The sequence below is a fragment of the Balaenoptera ricei genome, chromosome 2, assembly GCF_028023285.1.
Source record: "Balaenoptera ricei isolate mBalRic1 chromosome 2, mBalRic1.hap2, whole genome shotgun sequence".
In the NCBI taxonomy this organism is placed as follows: domain Eukaryota; kingdom Metazoa; phylum Chordata; class Mammalia; order Artiodactyla; family Balaenopteridae; genus Balaenoptera; species Balaenoptera ricei.
Window position 1 is genome coordinate 71,068,104 of NC_082640.1, and position 24,113 is coordinate 71,092,216.

Sequence of the window (24,113 nt, forward strand, 5' to 3'; positions counted from 1 at the left end):
AGGAAGAGTGGGTCAGAGGGAATCCCGCTGCTTTGCGGGTTTCTCCGCAGCCCAGACCCATTCGGCGGTCCGCTGGGTCTCCACTTCCTCAGTCGCCCCCAAGTCCGGGGCTGGCCCGCGGGGGAGGGGTACGGGGCTGCAGCTCGGGACGGCGCCCGCCGCTCCGGCCCCAGTTCAAAGCGCAGGGGGCGCGTCCGCCGCGCAGCCGGGAATGTCCGGCCGCTTAAAGCGCTCGCCGGCTCTTTTGTTCCCCAGACCGGGCCTCCGGGGAGAGGGGGCTGGGGGAGGGGACCGGGAGGGGAGGGAAGGGGGGCGGCGGGCGGCGGGAGGAGGGAGGGGCGGGCGCGGGCGGTGCGAGTGCGGAGCGCGCACCCCGGGCGAGGCTGACAGATCGCCGGGGTGGGTGCAAGATGGCGCAAGCGGCCGCGCTCCCCCTGCGCCCCCGGCGCTCCTAGGCAGGCATGTGGCCCCAGCCCCCAGCCGCCCGGGCTCGGCCCCGGCCGGAGCCCCGGCCCCGGCCCCGGCGCCGGCCCCGCGGGACGCTGTGAGCCGCGAGAGGCCCCAGAGCCGCGCGTCGCCGAGCCGAGCGGACCGCGAGCCCCATGGCTGCTCCGCGCGCCGCGCCCCCGCGCTGCCGGCCCCGGCTCCTGCTGCCTCTGCTGCTGTTGCTGCTGCTGCCCGCGCCGAGCGACGGTGAGCTAGGGCGCCCGCGAGCCGGCGGCTGAGGACCGAGCCCCGGGAAGGGCGAGAAGGGAGTAAGCGGGCGCGAGGGGCGGACCCGGGGAGAGCGGCGCGGACCTGCGGGTCGGAGGGACTTGCCCGAGAAGGGGAGGCGAACGGGACGGGGCGCTGAGGCCGGGTTGCCGGGGGCGGCAGGGGGATGCTGAGGATGGAGCCCCCCGAAGAGAGACCGGCATTCCGTCCGCTGCGTCTCCAGGACTCAGGGCAGTACCCGAGCCCGGACCGAGGGGCAAGGAGCGCGGCAAAGCAGGAGCTCGGCGGGCAGGCTGGAGTTGGGGAGAGGGGGAAACGAGCCATGGGAGACCGCAGGGCTGAGGCCCGTCCGAGGGGGCGAGCTGGGGTGCTTGGAGCCCAGGGGTGGGCACAGAGTGGCCCGAGGCGGCCGAGGCAGGAGACGGCAGACCCCGGGGGCGGAGGCCGGGACCGAGCGGGCTGCGCTGGGCGGAGAGAGCACGTCGTGGATTTGGAGCCGGGACTGGGACACGGAGTGCGAGGGAGAGACCGAGGATGAGGAGGAGGAGGAAGATTCCCGGCGGGCCGCGCGTGGGGAGGGATAAACCCGAGAGACACCCCGCGAGCTGAGGAAGGGGGGAGAGAAGCCGACCGAGGGCTAGCGAGCGGCGGGGATGCTCACGTGTCCGCCCTGCCCCGGAGGGTGCACACGCAGAGCTCGGGGTTTGCCGGCTTTGCCGCCCGGAGCTCCGTCACCACCATCCTGTTACCTCAGTGGCTGTAACGGGCCCATCTCACGGGAGAGGGGCGCAAATCTAGTCCCTTCCCCTCCCACCCCAAGTTCTCAACAGACACTCCTCTGGGCAGTATTCTCTCCCCTCTTAGCTCGGGAGAAGCGGAATATCGCGGCCGCCTCTAGGAGAAACTTTATCCCCCAGTTGCTGTACTGGGCTTGGGGTGGGGAGCTGAGACTGCTGAAACGCAGTTCCTGGGAAGGATGGGTAGGGATTTGAAGGGGCGTGACCCTCAAATGTCTTAAAGTACGAATCACCTATCCCTGAGGGTGGGGGAAACGCCCCTAACCCCAGCCTTCCTCCTCCTTTCTCCCCACCCGCCGCCCCATCTCCCCCCAGCCAGGGAGGGCGCTGGTCTGTTAGGGAGGGGCCCGCTCCCGGATCGCTAGTTCCTTGGAAATGTGAGGAGGGGTCTGTGGATGCCTTTTCAGCCCAGGTGGGTTCATTCTTCCTAGAGTGAAGTTGTAACTGGTCTGGTAAGTTGCTCGCTTGAGAAGTCGGAGACTTGGCATCATGCCTGGGATTGGAGCTCTTGTACTTCCTCTCCGGCTTCTTCTGATTCCCTGATCACCCTCTTCTCCCTTCTCTTCTTTCCCCTCCTCTTCCAGTTTTTTCCTCTTCTGCAGGAGTGAAGAGGTTGCTGGGAGTAAAGGTGCTAGGAACCTCCCTCTTTCTAAATTTTGGGAAATCTGAGTAGATGTTTGGTATCCCTCATCCTCCTTATGACAAAGGCAACACAAGCAAAGCAACCAAAACCCAGAGCATCCTAGGGGTGGGGCAGTGGAGCTGGACCATCGCCTAGCCTGTACCCGGTACTGGGCCCACACACCCTTCTCCCTGCCAGGCGTCGGACCAGGCCTCAGATGGTTTTGCCAACAAAATGAAGCAGTGATTTATTACTATCTCACTTTATATTTGTTTAGAACTTCTAACTTTTCATAGTGCAGTGCCTTTGAGTCTGTTAGTCATATTTAACAACCCTATGACACAAGCCGTATTGTTGTTCCTGATTTAAACAGATGAGGACCGAGAAGCCCGGAGAGGTTGAATACTTTACCTGAGGTCACACCCTGAAAGTCTGTGAGGCTTCAGTGCTTAACCAGGGTGACCACAGAAGTGGCAACAGCTGTATTGGAATCAGTGTTGCTTTTAGATCCCAGATTTGCAGCTATTAATTCTGAGGCCTCGGACAAGTTGCTTAACATCTCTGGGCTTCAGTTTCCTTTTCTGTAAAAGATACAAATAAAAAAAAAGATGGTAGGAACAATATCCATCTCTCTGAGATGGTCTGTTGATTAAGTAACTATACTGCATGAGATGCACAAAGGTCTATATATTAATAGAGATTCCTATTAACATCACAGAATGATGGGGATGGGGTACACAGATCCAGAGAACTTGGAACACCTGTGTCTGCTCATTCCACACTAACCTCTCCTTTTCCTCTCATCTCCCCCGCCTGATGCAGGTCTTGGCCACTCTGCCGAACTGGCATTTGCTGTGGAGCCAAGCGATGATGTTGCAGTCCCTGGGCAGCCTGTAGTGCTGGGCTGCAAGGTGGAGGGGACCCCTCCAGTGCGAATCACCTGGAGGAAGAATGGGGTGGAGCTGCCGGAGAGTACCCACTCCACCGTGCTGGCCAATGGGTCCTTGATGATCCGCCACTTCCTGCTGGATGGAGGAGGCGGCCCTTCAGACGAGGGGGACTATGAGTGTGTGGCTCAGAACCGCTTTGGGCTGGTGGTCAGCCGGAAGGCTCGAATCCAGGCTGCAAGTAAGTGGGTGCCCTTACTTTTTTTTTTCCAGGCCATGGAGGGATAGAGGGAGCAGTTCCATCTTATGTAGCTTCTGGAGCCCTAATTTCTCAGCATGGGTCAGTTGAGAGGGGCATAGCAGTAATTTGCGGTGGTGGAATTATATCATATACTCATTTAACTGATTGGAATGCAATTTGACAAGAATGTAGCCAAACACTGTTGTGGGAAGAGGGAGAGAGAGACAGCAAGCTTTATCCAGTTCTTGGGTCAGTGTGTCTTAGTTTCCATATGCCTGTATATTATGAGCATCCCAGTCTATTGGGTATGATTTTTGTGTTTAAATATAAACAATTGTCATACTTTGGGGGTAATTTAAGAGATTTTTGAAGGGTAATTTTGGTTATGTGCAATTTTTCATTACGTGCTGACTTTCAAACCTTTTGGGTAGAATAAAACCTCACTGTACCAGTGATGACATTCTGAAGCTTGTCAACAATTTGCTTTACAAAAAATATGATAGAATAATTTCAGGGTTAACACAATGATGACATTACTCCCACTCACCTTCATGCTGGTGTACTTTTAAAAAAATTTCAGCTTTATTGAGGTGTAATTGACAATAAAATTATAAGATTTTTAAAGTGTACATTGTGGTGACTTGACATTTGGTGTGCTTTTTAGATTGGGAGAGAAGAGGTGTTTCAGCTCTAGACTTGTGCTTTGCTTGTGCTGATGGACCACCAGTAATTGTGATGAAATGATGGCCGTGCTTTACTGCCCTTTCCTGCAAAAAGTCTGTTGTTGTTGTTTAATCTGTATATACTCATTGTTACATAACAATGAATTTTTACATAAACCAAAATTATTTATGTATCTTGGGAAGGTGGCAGGCTGTGAGGGTAGGAGGTCATGGTTGAGAACCACTGCTCTTGAGGAAGGGCAAAAGTTTTGCCAAGTGGAAAATGCTCTCCATCCCATATCTCTCTGCTTCTGTGGGGGGGGGGGGGGGTGTCCCTTAAAGGGGTTGCTTTAACTTTGGTTGGTAATCATTTTAGCGAATACCTATAAAGCAATTGCTGCATACTGGGCTCCCTGCCTAAGTGCTTTACATGAATTATCTCATTTAGTCATCGTGATGACACTGGAAGATAGGCAGTTATCATCCCTCTTTTACAGATGAAAAAACTGAGATTTAGGGGGATTTGTGACATTCTGGTGAGCAGAGGAGCCAGGACTGCAGTCTAGGTATTCTGAACCCTGCACAGTCCCACTTAACTCCTGTGGCATGCTGCCTCTTCCCCATCTGATCGCTGACAAGTTTCTTCCTGGCTCTGAGGGCATTTGCACAGTTGCTCTGAACGGCTGGTGAGTGATGAATCATTCTGAGGCAGGAGCCCTCTAGTTGGGTTTAAGATGCCCCTTTGTTCTAAGGATGGCTCATCCAGGCCCCCATATGGAGCTCTCTGGGAGGCAGCCCTGGACCTGAGACTGAATCACTTCTGGCTCAGCGACCCCTCATCCCCCGGTCCTCCTGGCGGTGTAGGGGAAGGCTGGTGCAGCTTCTGAGCAGATGGCTGGGTGTGAGGAAGAGAAGCGTGGACCGAGTGTAGGGACCCGAGGAAGATTTTCGGGTGGGAGAAAAGAGACTTCTCAGGGAGCTGCTCCCTGGCTTGTGTTAGCACTGAAAGTTAGATGGCCCCTGCATCACCAGCCTAGAATTCTGGGAGATGAATCCCTAGGTGTTTATATATAGCTAATTGTGAATGTGCTTTTCTATAAATGGTAATACCTTCAAGATGTTTGGCTTCCTTAAACTCCTAACAGTATAAGAAAAGTGAGCTGTGGGCTCTGGCTGGGGGAAGGGCCAGTGGGCGAGGTCAGCCTGGTTAATCCTTTGGGGTCCTGGGGACAGCTGGGGGTTTGCCTCCAAACACTGGCAGTCTGATGCAGCCTCTCTCCCCAACAAGGCTCGTGGCCCCATGGGGAATGCTTGGATACCAAGCAACCGGGTGGCTGGATCCCCTTTTCTCACTTCATAGGCTGATGTCCCTAGGAACCTCCAAAGCTGATTAGCTGCCTGGGTTTTCTCCTTTGGTAATAACTCCCTGCCCGCATGCCCGCAGGCAGGGCAGATGTTGTGTGACACGGGAGGGTGCCTTCTGAAAAGGTGTGAGGTGCCCTCCAGAGCCCCTGATTCTCCTGCCCGCTCCACAGGGGCTGATAGGGCGGGAGTATGCTAAGCGCCCCTCACAGACACACGGCCCACCCAGGGGACTAACCCAGTGAGGCAGCTAGGGGTCCAGGTGAGTGTGGGCAGGTCTGCTGGGGCATCCAAGCTCTGGGCCAGAGGCCGATGGCTGGGAATGCCCCCTCTCCCATCCCAGTGGGCTTGGATGCTGTCATTGAAAGATGGCCTGCCCAGGATGGGCTAGACTACAGGCTGATTCCTTGGGGGCTTTAGTTCCAAGCATCTCCTTTTTAGGACAGAGCGGCTCAGGGTCCTAGGAACACTCGTGCTTCCAGCACGTCTGGTTTCTCTGCCTTGCCGTTCCATGTGTTTATAGTTTGGGGGCTGAAAATTGAGACACTTGTTAAGGATGAGACCCTGGACAAGTTAATCTCTCCGTGGCCCAGTTTCCTCACCATTATGCGAAATGTGCATATAATCCTAGTTTGTAGGATGGTTGTGAGGACTAACACACCCCATGCTTTGCCTGGCACAGAGGAGGCGCTCGGCAATGGAGTCAATACCTTTTTCTTCATTTAAAGGTGATTCCACTGATGTTGCCAGCAATAGCAGACTGCCTGAATCCGCTCCCAGCCCCCCAGCTTTCTCCCGCGCTGGGATTCAGTTAGGGAGTACTCTAGGGAAATCTCTCAAGGAGTAGAATTATTGGAGCCGGAGTACAACCTGTTCTGTTTTAACCCCTTCGTGGGAGGGCCTGGGGATTCTCCCAAGCCTCTGAGCATTGTCTGAAGCTTGGCTGGCCTGTGAGACCCTCTGCCATCCCTCTGGAGGGGCTCCAGGAAGGGCATGTGGGTCACCCGATCCAGTGGGAACATGCATTGACTCACACCTGTTGAGGTCTGTGTGCCTGGATGACTCCAAAGAGGGATGGGCTACAAGGAGGGGGGATGACTGGGAGGGAGACCCACCGCCAGCTCTCCTCAGGCAGATGCCCTCATTTCCTGCCTCTCACTTCCTGGCCTCAGTTCTTGGTCTCAGGCCCCTTGGGAAACTGGAGCTAGATGATCTAGATCAGGACTTCTCAGACTTTTCTGTGCCTGTGAGTTACCTGGGGATCTTGATAAAATTCAGATTGTGAATCAGTAGGTCTAGGCCAAGGCCTGGGGTTCTGCAGGTCTAACGAGATCCTAGGTGATGCCAATGGTGCTGGCCCACAGGTGCGGAGGAGAGCCCCCTCCCATGTCAGAATCACTGGCTCGGTTGGGGGAGGGGGGGTCTGTGGGCAACACAGTGAAGTCCATAGAATATGGGCTTCAGAGCCACACCTAGGTGGGTCTGAACCCCAACTCTGCCACTCACTGATGATGTGTCCTTAACAAGAGTTACTTTGAACTCTCTTGAGTCTTTGTGCTCTCATCTGAAAAAAATGAGCATAATCCCATCAGCCTATCAGGGTCGTTGGAGGATTAAATGAGGTGATGGATGGAAAGCACCTGGCACAGGACTTGGCCTCTAGGAAATGCTCATTAAGTATTATTGTTAGTGCTAGGTATTGAGCGCTAATTTAGGATGAGGACCAGCCTGTTCCAATGCAGGCAGGGCTCTCAAAGAGCCAGGAATGTCTCCCCCGCAGCCTGGGGCCATCCTGACTGCGGTGCCCAGCAATGGTTATGAGGGTGGGCTGTGGAGGCAAACACACCCCCAGCTGGAGGGACTTGGGTAACTGGACTCTCTGAGTCTGTTTCCTCATCTTTAAATTGGAGGAAATAATACTTACCAAGGAGGAATGCTATGAGGATCACCTATGAGAATACGCGTAAAGAACTTAGCACAGTGCAGGGTACGTAGAAAGTGTTCCTTAGATACTATCTTTATCCTGGGGAGGTAACAGAGGTGAGAAATGTGAAATTCTAAGCTCCTTTAGATGTGGTGGTTCCAGGAAGGCACTGGTGAGCCCAGACTCCTAGAAAGAGGCAGTGGAGTATGGTGAGAGGAGTGGAAGTCCAATTCTAGTCCCCTGCTGTCTCCACCCCAGTAAGTCACCTACGTCTCAGGCCCTCAGTCACCCACTCCTAAAGGCTGAATCATTCTCAGCCTGTCTGAGGGAGGGCAGTTTAACTAGCTACTCTGGAATCTCTTTCAGCAGCAAGACCCATGCTTGTGTGGATCTAGGGGCAGGGTCTGGGCAGAGGTCTGTGGAACCAGGTCTGGGTGGGGGGTTGGGAAAACTTTGGGCTGGAGCTGCTGGGTGGTACAGCTTGTGTGAGGGGACCCCTCACTGAGGGCCTCAGTGTAGACAGTGGGATGTGCAGGGAAGCGGTTCCTGGCGCAATGGCTGGTAACCCTGGAAGCCTTTGTCACCTGGAGGCCTTTGTCACCCAAGCTTTTTTTCCTCCTTGAGGGGCAGCTCAGCCAAAGTAACCCTGAGGAAGTCTCCCCTCTGGCCCTTGCACGCGTCTGCCTACCCATTAGAGCAGGAAGCAGGCGCTGCAGCTGAGGTGCTGCCGGTGTGATGAGTGAGTGGCCATGACAAGGCCTACTCTCACGCCAGGCGGGTCACCCATAAGTATGCTGTGGCGCAGAGGTAGGTGCAAATGGGTGCGGGTCGGGGCCTTCTCCCTGCCAGTCAGTACTCCACACACCAACTGCATTTGGTGTTCCTGAGAAGCTGTGAGGTGTGATGGAAAGGCCCTTGCCTGGACACAAGGAGTCCTGTGTGGCTCTGGGCAAGTCACTTACCCTCTCTGGACTTTGCTTTTCTCATCGTAATATTGAGCATTTGGACCAAGGCTCATCTCTGCTGTACCGTATTAAGGCTTCCTTTCCATCCAGTCAGTCCTTGGGACATGCCTGCTGCCTTCCCTGAGCCTTTTCCCAGTCTATTCTGCTCGTCCCTTACCCGATCCCTCCCCAAAGACCACTTAGTTTAGAGTAATTTCTTCTTCCCACTCCTAAGGCGGGGAGTACTTGTGGTCTGCGGCATTCAGGCTCAGCCCTCCTCTCAGTGAGGGCTGCTTGCATTGTTAAGTAACTGTTTTGTGGCTGGATAGTCCATCTGTCTCCTCAACTAGATTTTAAGCTCCTAAGGGGCTTCTCTTCCTTTTGTATTTCTCACATCCCCTGCCTGTGGAGCTTGGTAAAAACTAAATGAACATGTGGCCTTCTGGGTGCAGAGCTCTGTCTCTCTCAGCTTCTCTTTTGCTTTCTCTCTGTTTCTCCCTACCTCGTAATTGATAGCATAGCTCATAGGAACAGAAGCTTGTGTACGGGGAGGATCGGCAGGGGAATATAACACACTCGGGGCAAAATCATGGGGTGGCGGCTGCCGTGTGTTTATCTCTAGAGGAGCTGAGACTCTCTCTTCCTCACCAGATGGGGTGCGAATCAGAGACCAAATTGCTTGGTAGCCCTCATGCCTGGGTCTTGGAATCTCCTGCCTTGGACTTTATTCCCTGGCTGGATGAAGGCTGTGTCCCCAGACTCACTGGCCCCAACTGTGGGGGGAGGACCGCCCCTCACCCCACCAGCAGGACTTGAGTGTGGAAGTCGAAAGCTTCTGGTTCCCACACCTTGGCTCCACTGTCGCAGGCAGCCAGCTGGCCCCTTGAACACAATGTGCAAATCTTCTCTGTTCCTGTTCCGGCATTGTCCGTGGCCGGGCGCCTTGGCTGGGAATGTGGGCCGGTGAATAGGAGAGGCATTTGCAGCCTGCAAATGAAACAGGCCCCCAGCCCCCCTTAGCCCCCTATTCCCTCCCCACCCCCAGGGAGAAAGGACTTTTTCACTTCTGGCCTTCTTGTATTGCCTTTCCTTCTCCTCTCCAAAGTCCCTGCAGCCGTGTGTGTGTGTGTGTGTGTGTGTGTGTGTGTGTGTGTGTGTGTAAGAGAGACTTTTCACAGCAGCTTGAAGGTTGTTCAACACAGCCTTCAATAAAAGTAGAATGGAACAGAAGGGCACCCAGCAGCTCACTGCTGTCTTTGTTTAAATTGGACCAAGTGATTCCAAAAATGTCTGCCTGTGTAACTAACCTATGCCTCCCTAAGATCTCTGGCCGTAGCCTTGCTGCAACAAGAAATGTAGAGACCAGTAGTGCGTGTGTATATTGCCACGTGGGCCCCTGTGGGCACCTGAGCATACAGGTGTGTGCTGAAGGAGGTGCACGGGGCTTACGATTGGGGTCCAGCTCTCCTCAAAGGAGTCTCCTGTGGGAATCCCTCCTCCCTTGAGCAGTGTGACCAGGCTAGAGATCTAGAGTGGACAGAACTGGTGCAGGGCAAGAGGGAGTGGTAGGTAATTCTATTAGGTCCTGCAGCTGAAGTGAGGGAAGAGGGAGGAAAAGCCTTAGGTCACTGGTGGAGGGTGAGGCTTACATGACAGCCCGGCCATAGTACCTCTGGGGAGTCTAGGCCATAGTTTTCTTACTCATTAGACGAGTGCCAGCAATCTGGCTGCAATCCGAGCCTGCTGGCCAGGGCTGCTCCATCCTCCATCCTCCCTCCCCGACCCCAAACCCCCCACCTCCCCACCAAAGGACCGTTCTTTGATTTCTGAGCTCGCTTCCCCTGCCCCCAACTTTGTTCACCCTGTTCCAAGAAAGGCTAACCCTTTGTGACTGCCTTCAAATGTAAGGGAGGAGCAGAAAAGAGAGTGACCTCTATGGATGGGAGCAGTCCCGGGGGCTTCCTAAAGAAGGGTGACTGGACAGATGACATTGTGACCCAGGGAAAGTGCAAAGGCAGGGGCCCAGCAAGGGCCTGAAGAGGGGCGAGCAAGGAGGAGCTTCAGGCCAGACCCCAGACCACAGGGAGATGGAGGGGGTGGGAGTATGGGCTTAATCCAGGCCAGCGCCACCTGATTCAGGCAGAGGGCTCCAGCCCACGCTCTCCATCTCTTCTCTGGATCTTAGTCTCGGGGCTCCTCAGTCTTTGACACTCCCACACTCTGCCCCGCCTCTGCTTTCCTGTGAGGCCATGTTTAGGGTCTCTGTCTTTATCACTCCTCAGTCCTCGTTTCTCCGGCCCTACCGTCTTCCTTTCTCCTGCTCTCTTTATTGTTCTGTCCTTCCTCCTGCCTCTTTCTCCAGTTGTAGCAATTCCAATTCCTGTGTCCACCATCCTCTGCTGCGCTTGGAGGGAGATACCTGTGTTTCAGGAGCAAAAGTAGGTGAGCTCAGGCTTCAGCATAGAGCAAAGACATAGGAAGAGGAGAGTCTGAGAGGGTGAGCTTCGAAGAAGACCCTGAAGGAAGGGGTCTGGGGCCTCCCCAGCAAGTCGGAGTCTCCCTGGGGGCACACCTTCCCTGAGAGGAATCTGAGAACACTGGCCCCTGCTCGGGGCCTGTCTCTGAGCCCGGACACTGACCACAGTGGGTGGGTGGGGGCAGCCCCCGGGCTGCTCTCTGGAATGCTGGTGTTGGGTTGCAGTGCAGATGCGAGCAGTGATAATGGGCAGGAACTGGACTTTCTGGTCTGGCTGCTGCCCCCAAGGCCATTGGAATGTGAGGGGGGGACTAGCAAGAGGCCCCAGGGACTTGGGGTGGGCAGATGGAGACCAGACCACCTAAATGGAGAGGAGGAGGAGAGAGAACCCAGTTCTAGCCCTTTCACTGAGTTGCAGGCTACAGCAAAAGAACCCTAAAATTCCTGGTTTGTCCAGGACCTTGGAGGTCTTCCCAGCCTCTAAGTAAATCACAGGCATCCAGACTACAGGGGACACTTTGGAGCTCAACTGGTCCCACCTTCTCATTTTACAGACTTGAAAACTGAGGCCCCAAGGGGGTAACCTGCCCAAGGATGTGATTGGTCCTCCAGCCTGGGCAGGTTACAGAGTCCCTTGTGCCTCTTGCCTTGCCCGGTGCCTCACTGCTCTCTGGTTGGGGAAGGGGGAGATCTTTTTATTATCCCCTCCAGGGCAGACTGGCACATATATTTCCATTTTTGGTGTGTGTCCTGCCCAACCCCAGGCTCTGTCTGTGGTTGTAGTTCTGGATGTGAGTGTTAGCCAGCAGATCTCGGGTATGGGCTTCTGACATCCATGGCATATTTCGGAGAGCCTCTGAGTTTCCAAAGCACCCCATATGCTGAGCTGAGTGGTTTGAGGGCTACCTAAGTGCTGGTGCTGGTGATGAACTAACCAGTAGTAGTGGGAGTGGTCCTAGTGATATGCGGCTGCACTATCCTAAGCCCTCTGTGTGTTAATTTACTTAATTCCCACGGCATTTCCATTGGTAGTGTTACTAGTCCTATTTTACTAGTCCTATTACTAGTCATTTTACAGATGAGTAAACAGAAGCCCAGAATGGTGAATTAACTTGCCCAAGGGTACACAGTAAGTAGAGAAGCTGCGATTGAAACCCGGTCTGCCTGACCCCAAATTCAATGGCCTGAGTGTCCTTAGTGGGGGCGAGTCCCTTGAGAACATAATCAGTATTTTTGCCTCAGAAATAGAGCCAGGTACCTGGGCACATGCAGGGTGGGTGTACCGGAGCATTGGGAACAGAGAACAGCTTAGAACCCCGGCCAGAGTGGGAGCCACTTCCGGGTGTGCCAGACGGGGCTACATGCCCCCAGCCGCTGCTGGAGGCCTGCGGAGAGTCTGGAGGGCAGTTAGGCTGGGATGCTCTGCAGAGAGAAGTCTTGTCCTACCTGTGAGGCTGGGCAGAGGGGCTGGGTACGGGTTCCCAGCAGGAGAGGAAGCTGGGAGGGTACTGGGGAGCTTGAGATAGAGGTGGGAGTTAACATCTTTCCAGGAGGAAAGACACGTTCCCCGCCCCCCGAGGCCCCCTCAGCTCCCTTTCCCTTTCTTGTTTCCCACATAATGACGCTGATTGCTCCACATCTGTCATAATTACTCTTTGTTTGAAAATTCAGAACAAATCACAGGAGAGGAACTGGTGCGGCTCGGGGAAGGATCCTTCTCCCCAGGGGTTCTGGAGGTGGGGGCCGGGTAGTAGGGAAGAGACGTAATCAGCCTGGAGGACGCAGGAGCCAGGCTGCTGATAGTCCTTGTGCTGTCCCCTTGCCTGGGCAAGCTGGCCTAAGACCTCGTGGAGTTCTGTGGCCCCCACTGCAACCACAGTCCCTGCCTGCTGTGGTGGCTGGGAGATTCTGCCACCACCCCGACCTGGGTGAGGGGTCTGTGCGAGGCCCCTGCTCCCCTGGCCCCACTGAACAATGTATTGGATGGCGGGCTTCATGGTAAACCCAGCAGCACCGCGGGGAGGGCAGGCTGTGCCTGCTGGGAGGGCACAGGGCCTTACTGGCAAGGGGAATGGGCAGTTGCGGCTGGGGTCCCTAGAGCAGGGCAGACTTTGGGTCTCTGGGTGAGAACCAGGAATGGGGGTGGGGGACGGAGCACCAGACCAGACCCTCTTGGGATCCAGCAGCAGCCCTGGGTGCTCAGCGTTTCTTCACCCTCACTCTCGGCAACCTGACTTCTGGGGTAGGTCCTGGTTCCTGCCCCCATCCCTACCTGAAGGCCCTTGGTCTGGGGGCTGATAATTCCATGGGGCATATGCTCTGGCCTGTGGCCCTGCCTACCATGGACCTGCCTCCATGTCATCCTCGCCACCTAGCCCTTCCCCACCTGGGATGGTGTCTGCAAATTCGGTACTTGTGTGGGGAGAAATCAAGGACAACCTAGAATTCATCCCCAAACCCTGCCTGTGATAAAACCCCGCTTGCTCTTGCTGTGGCACTGTGGTGGGACTACAGACACCCTCAGGGAGCTGGAGCCAGTGTGAGATGCAGATAGACTTGCACTGACGACCGGCTCTGGGTTCAAGTTTCCTCCTTCCCTTAAAGCTGTTAGGCCTCAGTTTGTCTTGGTGGGAAATGGGAGGGAGCACTGCCCTGCCCGTCTTTCAAAGGGGAGAGGATGAGGAGGGTCCAGGCATTTGTAGAATGTAGGGTTATGCCCCCCATCCACCAGTGGAGGCACCCTTTATTCAGGCTTCAGAGGGCACTGGTGTCAGCAGGGCAGAGAAGCTAGGGGGAGGGCTGAGTCTTGGAGACCGGACTTTACGGGAGGTTCCTGACTTGGACTGGTTTGGAGGGGACATCTCCTCTGGCCTCACCATTATTGACTGTGGGTCATGGTAGGAGCCTGGACTTGACATGGACATCATCATTACTTCCGTGCCCTCCTTGGCTCCCACTTCAACAAGAAGCTGCTTTTAATATGTAAATATTCAACTCATCCCTGTGTGACTTGGGACCCACAAAATCCAAAGTTCACCTTCCTGGACCTCAGTTTCCCCACACGTGGAAGGTAGTGTGGAGAGGACCAGATTACAAGGTTCCTAAAGTCCCTCCCCACATCTAAAATGCTGAGACACTGACTTGTTTTGTCTTGAACACAGTTCCCTCCTCCCCGACTCTCCTCTCTACCTGTCCCCAGGCTGGCTCTGGCTCTCTCCTCCACCTCCCTCTCCCACTCCTCTCTCTCCTGCACTGGGCTTGGCCTCCTCCTTTTTGAAATATCGGGATCAGAGTTCTGCAGCAAAGCTCTCTTGTCATCCTCACCCTCTGTCGCTCCCCCAGCCCGCTCGCCGCCCGCCTGGCTCCCGGCAGCGCATGTGTCGGAAGTGGCCGGCAGGGTCCTCACAGCCCAGGCGGGGTGTGGCGGCGTGCTCGCCCATCCTGCGCGGGGACTGCCTCTCCGCCCTGGGGCGAGCATGGTGGGAAGAGATTGGACCGGGGGACGCGGGGGAGAGGGGCGGGGGGTAACCGCGCTCCGAAAAACGACCCTTCTCCCTTGTGTCGGGGAAGAGGGATGCCCCCCACCTCCAGCACCAAGCGAGTCTGCTTCTCCAGGAGGCCCGGCTGGCTCGGCTGGCCAGCACGCAGCAGAATCGATGCGCATTCAATTAACCTTACCGCGCTGCGCAGTCTCTGAGCTGTCAAGTCACCAAGCCCCGTGTGTCTGTGGGTGTGAGAACGTGTATGCATGTGCAAGTGCGTATGAGTATCTCTGGTCTGCGAATGCGCGTGTGTCCTCGCTGGAGCTCCAGCATGGTGCCTCGGGGTCACTATTTCCCTGGCCTTCACCCGGTAACTCGGGAACTGGCTCCCACTAACTGGTGGCCTCCAGCTGGTCTTGGGGAGCAAGATGGAACCGGAGAGTGGAGGTCTCGGCTTCCCAGCCCCCTTTCTCCCAATTGGCTTGGGGTGTAGGCCAGGGATTTCTGACATGGGGCGGGAGACGGACAAAAGTTTGTGGGCAAACCTTTGAACAGGCAAGCTCTACTAGGGGAAGGAAGCAGAGCAGGTCCCAGAGCCTTCATAGAATGGCGGACTGAACAGAGATGGGCGCTTGTCGCCCTGACAGCGCTTGGGAGTGCACTCACCCAGGGGCAGGCAGGAATGGGGAGAGGGGAGCTTTCCAGGTTTTGCTGATTCATCCTGACCCTACTCCCCCTCTCCCCCAGCCTCTTGCCCATGTTTCTCACATCACTGCTGTGGAAGCTGAGATCCAGAGAGAGGGCCTTGACCCAAGTCCTGGGTGTACAGAACTGGGACTGAAAGCGGTCAGATGCTCTTTCCAATGTGCTGATTGGCCAAATGGGATTTGGGCTCTAACTTCAGAGCCAGGATCTTAGAAAACTGAAGCCCAGTATTTGGCTTGTGATAAACAATTCTTGGATCTTTTTCTGCCATCTTCACATCTGGCTTGTTTTTTCCTCACCTCGCCCCCCACCCCCTCGTGGGTTATCTTTGTTTAGCCTTTTATATCCCAGCTTATATGGAATGTCACCTTCTTTCTGCAGTAATTCCCCTCACCCTAATTGTTTTGAGGTCTCTTAAAATTGTATTCCAGACCTCTAGTACCTTAGAGAAACCCTGTCTAAATTAGTCCCACTTGAAGATTGGGTTAGAATATTCTTGATTCCACTATATCAGAAGACCAGTAATGATATTACATAGAATGAGCCTCAGGATTGAGCCTGTTTGATATTCCTGCTCTCCTGCATTTCTGATTTTGCTTCTCAGATCAGTCATTTTCCCATCTAACTGTGACAAAATCAAGATTATTACAAGCAAGGCTGGTAAGTGTAAGGTTGACGGGATCAAGGCTTTCCTGAAATAAAGCTATATAGCTTTTTTTTTTTAATTCACGTTCTTTTTATTTATTTATTTATTTATTTATTTATTTATGACCATGTTGAGTCTTCGTTTCTGTGCGAGGGCCCTCTCTAGTTGCGGCAAGTGGGGACCACTCTTCATCGCGGTGCGCGGGCCTCTCACCATCGCGGCCTCTCTTGTTGCAGAACACAGGCTCCAGACGCGCAGGCTCAGTAATTGTGGCTCACGGGCCCAGTTGCTCCGTGGCATGTGGGATCTTCCCAGACCAGGGCTCGAACCCGTGTCCCCTGCATTGGCAGGCAGATTCTCAACCACTGCGCCACCAGGGAAGCCCGCTATATAGCTTTTATTACATCAATTCAAGAAGGATTCATTGAGCTGTATGCCCAGCTTTGCTTTTTTGGGGTGGGGAGAACCAGAAGACACCGGTCTGCTCTGGGACAGTGAGTATATAGCTTGTTCCTCCCGCTGGTTTGCACAGTCCTTGGCAGGAGGGGCTGGCTTCTCTGTGCATCCTCAGCGCTAAACACACGGCTTGGCCTGGAGTTGGTGTCTGGGGAGGGTGAGAATGGGGAGCTGTGGGCATATGAAAAGGAGGGTAGGAACACCCACCCTCTGGAGCTCAACAGCCTGGACTTGGGGGAGGGCAGGTAAAACTGAATCAGATATTACTCAAGGGCCTACTGGGTGGTTTCACCTAAGCCAGTCTCCGAAGGCTTCCGAGTCCCTACTGTCAGGAGCTGAGAGCAGCCATGTCTGCATCTAACTGTATCCAGAGTCTCCTAATCCAGCTTCTTCTAGTCTTAAAAGGCACCCCTATCTCCCTATTCTGTTCCCTTCCGGGGTCCCACTGCTGACCATTTGGGGGAGGATTGGGACTGGACTGAGCTGCAGGTGCCATGACTGAGTGCTGAGTGGGAAGGGGTTGGCTTGGTGAGTTCAGATCCCGGTTTGCCACCCCAGGAGAGGTGGCTGCTGGTACTCAGTCACCTCAGGGTGGAACACCCTTCAAGGCATGCTATAGAAAGTCCCAGGATGCCAGACCATTGGCCTCACCCCCGGAATAGCTAACAGGCCAGTTCCATGCTGGGAAGTGTCCCTCTTCCCTCGAGCTTCATGTGCATCCTCTTTGGAAGGACTATACCTGCATATGCATGCCTACCTTCCTGTTATCTTGAAAAGTCATAACCATGATAACAAAGCATCCTGTGAATGCATGTTGCTGTGGGAATGGATAAGAGGAGAAGACACACATTCTCATTATTATACTCATTATCTTATCAAAATAGTCACCCATGGAACATTATTTTTAAAGTTACTTATGGTCTTGGGTTTGGGGAAAGAAGAGATGTGAGGAGAAACAGGCTTCCTTTAAAAAAAGCACTTTTTTAGTTAAAAGTATTGAATTTGGGCCTGGAGGCTCCTCATGTTTTATGAATAGAGGATCATTTCCAAAGTATAATTTTCTGGGGATTAGACATTCAGGCACTCTTGTTGAAATCTGGACAAACCATAAAGACACACGTATAGTAATATATAATAACAATTATACTTGTAGTTTCTGTTTGAATGGTCATTTTAGTCTTGTAAAATGAAGCTAGTTGCCTGTATAGCATTAGAATGATCTCTGATCTACTACCAACTAGCTGTTGCTTCCTTGGATAAGCCCTTTCTTTTCTCTAGATGAGGGGACTTTAAGCATCATTCCTAAGGGTCCTTGGGTCTGTGGAGGGGGCTTAGGGGCTGGAGTTTGGGAAAAGAGAAAAGTCAGATTGGTGGGGTTCCAAGCTTCCTACATCTACCACATCCACAGCAGCTCTGCTTTATCTTTTTGTTTTGTTTTGGAGTTCTTTAAACCAACTAACTAGGCAGATCAACTAAGTAGGCAGAAGGGCCTAAGCAGGGGAGTAGTTCAGCAGCAGCAGGTGCTGGGACGCCAAGTGGGCTTTAGATTCTAGAGCCTTAGGCAGAAGAAATATGACTCTAAGATGCAGATTTAGGAGAATTATAAAGAAAAACATTATGATCATATTGGAGGTTATGACCGGGGTTAAATTAAACCCTGATTCAGAGTCGGGTTAGAAAAACAATGACCTATACTTAGATTTTTCTCTCCTTTTAAAAAGCATGCTTTTCATGTATCACTGTTACAACTAGTGCTAGGTAATGTTAAATGTGGTTGATCAGTCAAAACAAGGAACCATTTTGGCTGCTGTTTAGTCTCTGAACAAGTGTTATCCATTCTTTAATTTTATTCTCTAATAAATGGATGGATGGATGGATGGTCCTGTTTCAGAGTCTAGTTATGGGCTGCCCACAAAGGGCTTATAATCTAGTTGTGGTAACATGGACATTAGAACATCAGAAAAGATTGCTGCCTCAGAAAGAGCTCTGTAATATGCGTCGTAAGCGGTGCTAGCTAAGGGCTACTGGGTCAGCCCAACAGCCTACTGTTGATCTGAGCAACAGACCTTTTTATCACTTGAGAAGCCTGATAGAACATTGGATCTTATGTATGACATTCCTCCTTTAGGCAGAAATAGTCTAAGAGCCCATCAGAAGGGATTAGGAAGTACGTGCTTCCAGGAAAAGGATACTGGAACTGAAGGATATTAAAGGATATTAAAGGTCAGTTCTCAAATCAGCACATCTCAAAGAGCATCTGTCCTATACCTACCTGCCTCTGAGCTGAGTACACTGAGGGATAGCAAGATAAGACACCTCCTGATCTTGAAGGATGTAATCTCCTCTTCCCGCCCCACCAAAAAGCAACCTTATTTGGTGGTGACTGTGAAGAGAAGGCAGCCTGATAAAGCACAGAAACTGTTGAATGCATAAACAGTGTGGTCATCAGCTTGTCCATGTGCATCGTGATTTCCTTTAGTGCCGATTTCTAAGCTGAGCCCCTCACATCCTTATACAGGAAAAAAAGGAAATGCCTGAGGCTAGTCCGGTTCCTGATAATGAGTGGGCTTCCATAGGCAAGTGGTTGGAACTCCAATCTTACCTTTCCATCCACCATTCTCATCGGGACCTTTCTTGGATCAAAACAATGGCCTTGGTGCTTCCGGCATTACCTCCGAATCCTGAAACCTGGCTCTGCAGACCTTGGATAATTTGGACCTCCCCCTTCCAACCATTTCCCTCTTCCTCCCGGAACGTGCCAGTCCCTTCCTCAGTCCAGGCTCCCCACAGCTCCCCATCTTCCTGCCCCTTCTTTTCAGAGTCCTGTTCCTCTCCTCACATCTCTCCCAGCCATTCTCTGAACTTCTCCAGCCCTTTCAGCTGGTGGCACACAGTTGAGCACTGAGGGATACAAATCCCCGACTCCTCCTATTGTTTCATGTGTTCCCAACGAAATCTAATTAGGCTGTCGAAGGCAGGGCCGTGCCTATTTTTTTTGCTTTTTTTTTTTTTCTAAGTCGGGGACAGAACCGGGCGACCGCAGTAGGTGCCGCTAAGAATCTGCTGGTGGAGAGGGGAGCCCCGGGGCTGTCATGTGTCCGCCCACCGGGCTTCCACGGGAGGCGGAGGGATTCTTCTCCGGGGAGACCGGACCTGCTTCCTCAGTTACCCCGGGCCAGCCCGGTCCTCCCGAACCCGGGCCCAGCCGGGGAATTTGCCCCCGCCGGGGGGTGGGGGTGGCGGGAAATGGTGCCTCGCTCGCCCCAGCGACATCAAACCCTCGTTTGGCTTGCGAGGACAATGGCTGTCTTATTTTCTCCATTCGCCGCGCACAATGCCGGATTCTCTCATTCACCCGCGGCGGTGCGAGCGAGGTAATTAGCCAGCGCCATTCAGCGCGGACACTATTGCTATGCGGGGGGGCGAGGACGCCCGCGTCGGCGGGGATTAGCCGCGGGTCGGGGTGTGCAGCTGCGGCCACTTCAAAGGGGCCCGGCGGCCCGGCCGGCTGTGGGAACCGGCGCCGCCTCCCTCGGGAGCCGCGCCGCCGGCTCGGGCCCGGGCCCTGCGGACGGGACGCGGCCGGTCCTCCCCGTCCCGCAGCCGCCCGCCGCACTTTCCTTCGGAGCAGGCTCGGCGCTGCGCGGGCCCCGAGCTCCGGCGGCCGTCGTCGCTCCCCATCACACTCCCACTTTCATCAGGACCTCAAGTGCTTTTTTCTTTGGAGTCCCGGGAGTCAAAGGGCAAAGAGGGGAAGGTGGGGGAGGAGCGAGGGGGGGGGATGGGAGCTTGACACAAAGCGATGACCTCTGCGGAGTGGAGCAGATGGTCCCACTTACTCCTGCCGCCGAGCGAGCGGCTCTCAGGGCCCTGACCCCGCCCGGCAGCCGAATGCCTGCACTGGGGCCCCGCGGGGGCCGGGCTCCCACATGCTCCTCCACCCGCCCCGCCGCCCGCTCTGCGCCTGCTGGCATCGGAGTCACACTGCCTGGACTAGTCGGCCCCGTTGCTCGCGGGGGGTGTGGGGGGTGTGCGGGCGGGTGCTGGGCTGAGAATCTGCCCTCGTCGGATGCTGGAGCCCGAGGCGAGATCAGGGTTCTCGAGAACCTGCCAGGCCAGGAGTTCCCAATTCTGGCCGTGCATTATGAGGCAGCCTCCTGTACTTTCACAGAAATATAGGTTCCTGAGCACCACGCCAGACCAAGGGAGTGGAGTCCGGAAATCTGCATTGTTACCCAGCACCCTAGGTTATTCTGATACACAGTCAAGTTTGAGAAGGGGGTAGCGGGTGCCTAGTCCAAGTCCTTCATTTCATTGAAGAAGTTGAGACTCAAGGAGAGTCAGTAACTTGCCCACCATAGACAATGAATTGCGGCAGGGTGGGGACTTGGGTGGAAGAGAAGATAATGGGGAATGATCCCCAAGACCATATGATCCTTAAAGCCAGCATTCAGGACACAGTTAATGAGGACTTACTATTTACCTAGTATTTGTTCTAGGTGCTGGAGGTAGAAAGGTAAATTAGACTGTTCTGTGCCGGTAAGGGACTCATCGTAGGCTACTAGTAGGCGATTGATGTGTGAGCAACTGATTCTAATAAAGTCTGGTAAGAGCTAGGAGAGAGGCACAAGGCAACACATTCGAGGCAGGAATTAATTCTGCCTCCTTTGGGGAATGTGGAAGGTGGGGTGCTAGTAGAGAAACTGGCAAAAGAGTTCCAGGCAAAGGGCACAGCAGAAGTAAAGGAATATAAGCATGAACATCTATGATATGTCTAGGGAAGGCAAACTTGTCTCACACGGTCAAAGTACAAATCACATGAAGAGAGAATTAGCTGCATTTGAAGCTGGAAATATGAATCAGGACCTAATAATGGAGACCTTGAATGCCATCCCAAGGAGAGTACCTTGATTCAAGGCAAGGGAGAACCACCAAAGATGTTTAATGAGCATATTGGATATTCAGGAAGATAATTATGGCTTCAGGATGGAGGAAGAAGAGGAGAGAGAGAGCACTGGAAGTGGGAAGGCTGGAGGGGGGAGCTATTACAGAAACGGTTGAGAGTGATAAGAGCCTAAGCCAAGGCTTCCCTGGTGGCCCAGTGGTTGAGAATCTGCCTGCCAATGCAGGGGATACGGGTTCGAGCCCTTGTCTGGGAAGATCCCACGTGCCGCAGAGCAACTAGGCCCGTGAGCCACGACTACTGAACCTGCGCGTCTGGAGCCTGTGCTCCGCAACAAGAGAGGCCGCGAGAGTGAGGGGCCCGTGCACCACAATGAAGAGGCCCCTGCTTGCCACAACTAGAGAAAGCCCTCGCACAGAAACGAAGACCCAACACAGCCAAAAATAAATAAATAAATTAATTAAAAAATATATATATATAAAAAAAAAAGAGCCTAAGCCAAGGCAATGGGAGGGAAAAGGGAGGTTAGACCAGGATTTGGTGACCAGTTAGCTGTGGGGGAGAGGGAGACGGTGAGGCAGTGACACCTTGGTTTGTTTTAGCTTGGGTAGTTGGTGCATGATGAGGCAGTTAATAAGAGGCACAGGAAAAGGAAGAAGTTAGGGGTGGGTGTGGTGATTCCTTTGAATTTAAGGGAAAGCTCTTTTTTTAATTGGAGTATAATGGCTTTACAATGTTGTGTGAGTTTCTGCTGTACAATGAAGTGAATCAGCTATATGTATACCTATATCCCCTCCCTCTTGGACCTCCCTTCCCCCCCCCCCACTCCATCCCACCCATCTAGGTCATCACAGAGCACCGAGCTGAGCTCCCTGAGCTCTACAGCAGGTTCCCACTAGCTGTCTATTTTAAACATGGTAGTGTATTTATGTCAAACCTAATCTCCCAATTCATCCCACCCTCTCCTTCTCCCGCTGTGTGTCCACAAGTCTGTTCTCTATATCTGCATCTCTATTCCTGCCCTGGAAATAGGTTCATCTGTACTATTTTTCTAGATTCCACATACATGTGTTAATATGCAATATTTGTTTTTCTCTTTCTGACTTCACTCTGTATGACAGAATCTAGGTCCATCCACATCTCTACAAATGACCCAATTTCGTTCCTTTTTATGGCTAAGTCATAAATCACAGCAATATCTTTTATGACCCACCGCCTAGAGTAATGAAAATAAAAACAAAAATAAGCAAATGGGACCTAATTAAACTTAAAAGCTTTTGCACAGTGAAGGAAACCATAAACAAGACAAAAAGACAACCCTCAGAATGGGAGAAAATATTTGCAAACGAAGCAACGGACAAAGGATTAATCTCCAAAACACACAAACAGCTCAATATCAAAAAAACCCAAACAACCCAATCAAAAAATGGGAGGAAGACCCAAATAGACATTTCACCAAAGAAGACATACAGATGGCCAAGAGGCCCATGAAAAGATGTTCAACATCACTAATTATCAGAGAAATGCAAATCAAAACTACAGTGAGGTATCAGGTCACACCGGTCAGAAGGGCCATCATCAAAAAATCTCAGGGAAAGCTTTTGAAACACTCTACAGACGATTCCTAGGGCTTTAGTAGACCTCCGACAAGTAGAAGGTAGCAGTGGAGTTTCCCAAATAAGTCTACTTCCAAGAGTTGGTAGCCCTAACCAACCAAGAAGGTTCATGATCCTCCCATATAATGTAGGCCTCCCTCTTCCCCCAGACTGATAAGGCTTCTTCTGGAGTGCTGTTGGGGTGGAGGATCTGCAGGCCTTAAACTATTGGGATTCAGTGCTGAGCTGCCAGAGGTCTAGTAGAGCCATGAGAGGTAAATACAGCATCAGATCAAGGTTTGAGAATAGGAGAGGGGCCTTTCATGGGTGGAGAGAGACCATTTTACCTAGTGTTATCCTAGACTCTTAATGGTATGGACCTTAGAGATTCTCTTCTCTGTCGTCCTCCACTCCTCTATTTTACAGATGAGAAATCCAAGGTTGGAATTGAAAAGTCACATAGAGAATCTGTGACAGAGCCAGGCATGATCCCAGGTCACCTCTCCATTACCTAATGCCTGCTATATTAGTCCCTACAAATCCTAATATATGGCTCTGGAAATTTGGGGGAAGTATCTGTTTTTGTTGAGTGGTCCTCATGGTCATGTGAAAGCAATTTACTTAATAGCTCCAGCCTGGGCCCCCTAACCAGACGCCCTTCCGGGAGATGAGGGAGATCCGGTATCCTGACCAGAATGATGGAAGTTAAGGATGTTGTGGGCCCGGGCAGGTTTACATAAGGAAGATTGGTGACCTTGACACGGGCGGAGACATGCAGTCTATGGAGAGGGGCTCTGCTGGGCCTGGACATTTTCAAGTCTAAGGCAGAGAGAGATTCCCAAGTCGACTCCCAGCCCCTGACCCTGCACCCTTGGCTGGTGCCTGGAAGCACATGTGTCTCAAAGGCTACAACTGGATGAGACTTTATAACTTGTCCAACTCAACTCCCCCATTTTACAGAGGAGGAAACAGAGGCCCAGAGAGGGGCTTTGGCTTTATCAAGATCCAGTTATTAAAAGGACTGAGTCAGTCACAGCTACCCTTCCCTGTAGCACATCCACCTTCCATCTCCCCGCCCCCTACCCCCACTCACCCCATGGAAGCTGCTAGCATCTCAATGCTTTGTCCTCCCCCTGCAAAACCAGGAAAATAAACTACTCCTCTATTTTATAAGGCCCAACAGGTGACAGGAGTAAGCCTGCAGGCCCCATCCTTGCAGCTTGGTTTCCCGGTTTGCTGATTTGGAAATGCTCATGGAAGAGCTACCTGGGGACTAGCGTCTGGGTTGTTTATTTACCTGTGTTAATAGAATCTAGGAAACATGTGTGGGCTCAGTGACCACTAGTGGGCTAATAACACCATCTTATCATGGTGCTTATCTGCATTAGTTACGCTCTATGAAACCCACCTCAAACCCTGGGGGAATTCAGTTAAAGTGAAGCCTGCTGTGTCACGGGTGTCTCTGAATGTGCGTAGGCATGGTACTTTTTTTTTTTTTTTTGGCTGTGTTGGGTCTTCGTTTCTGTGCGAGGGCTTTCTCTAGTTGCGGCGAGCGGGGGCCACTCTTCATCGCGGTGCGCGGGCCTCTCACTATCGCAGCCCCTCCTGTTGCAGGGCACAGGCTCCAGACGCGCAGGCTCAGTAGTTGTGGCTCACAGGCCTAGTTGCTCCGTGGCATGTGGGATCTTCCCAGACCA

General features: G+C 53.0%; 1 protein-coding gene across 3 annotated transcripts in view; it reads left to right on the top strand.

The window, feature by feature from the left end:
- The first annotated feature begins 550 nt into the window (after nucleotides 1-550).
- IGDCC3 (immunoglobulin superfamily DCC subclass member 3) overlaps nucleotides 551-24,113 on the top strand; it is a 42,558-nt gene continuing 18,995 nt past the window's right edge. For 2 of the 3 annotated variants that reach the window (XM_059915503.1, XM_059915502.1), the window contains exons 1-2: nucleotides 551-693; nucleotides 2,956-3,261. In XM_059915503.1, the coding sequence (XP_059771486.1) occupies nucleotides 603-693; nucleotides 2,956-3,261 (397 nt within the window). In that variant the 5' untranslated portion in view covers nucleotides 551-602. Of the gene's footprint in view, nucleotides 694-2,955; nucleotides 3,262-19,072; nucleotides 19,293-24,113 lie in introns of those variants that run through there. The other variant, XM_059915504.1, reaches the window with a different exon arrangement.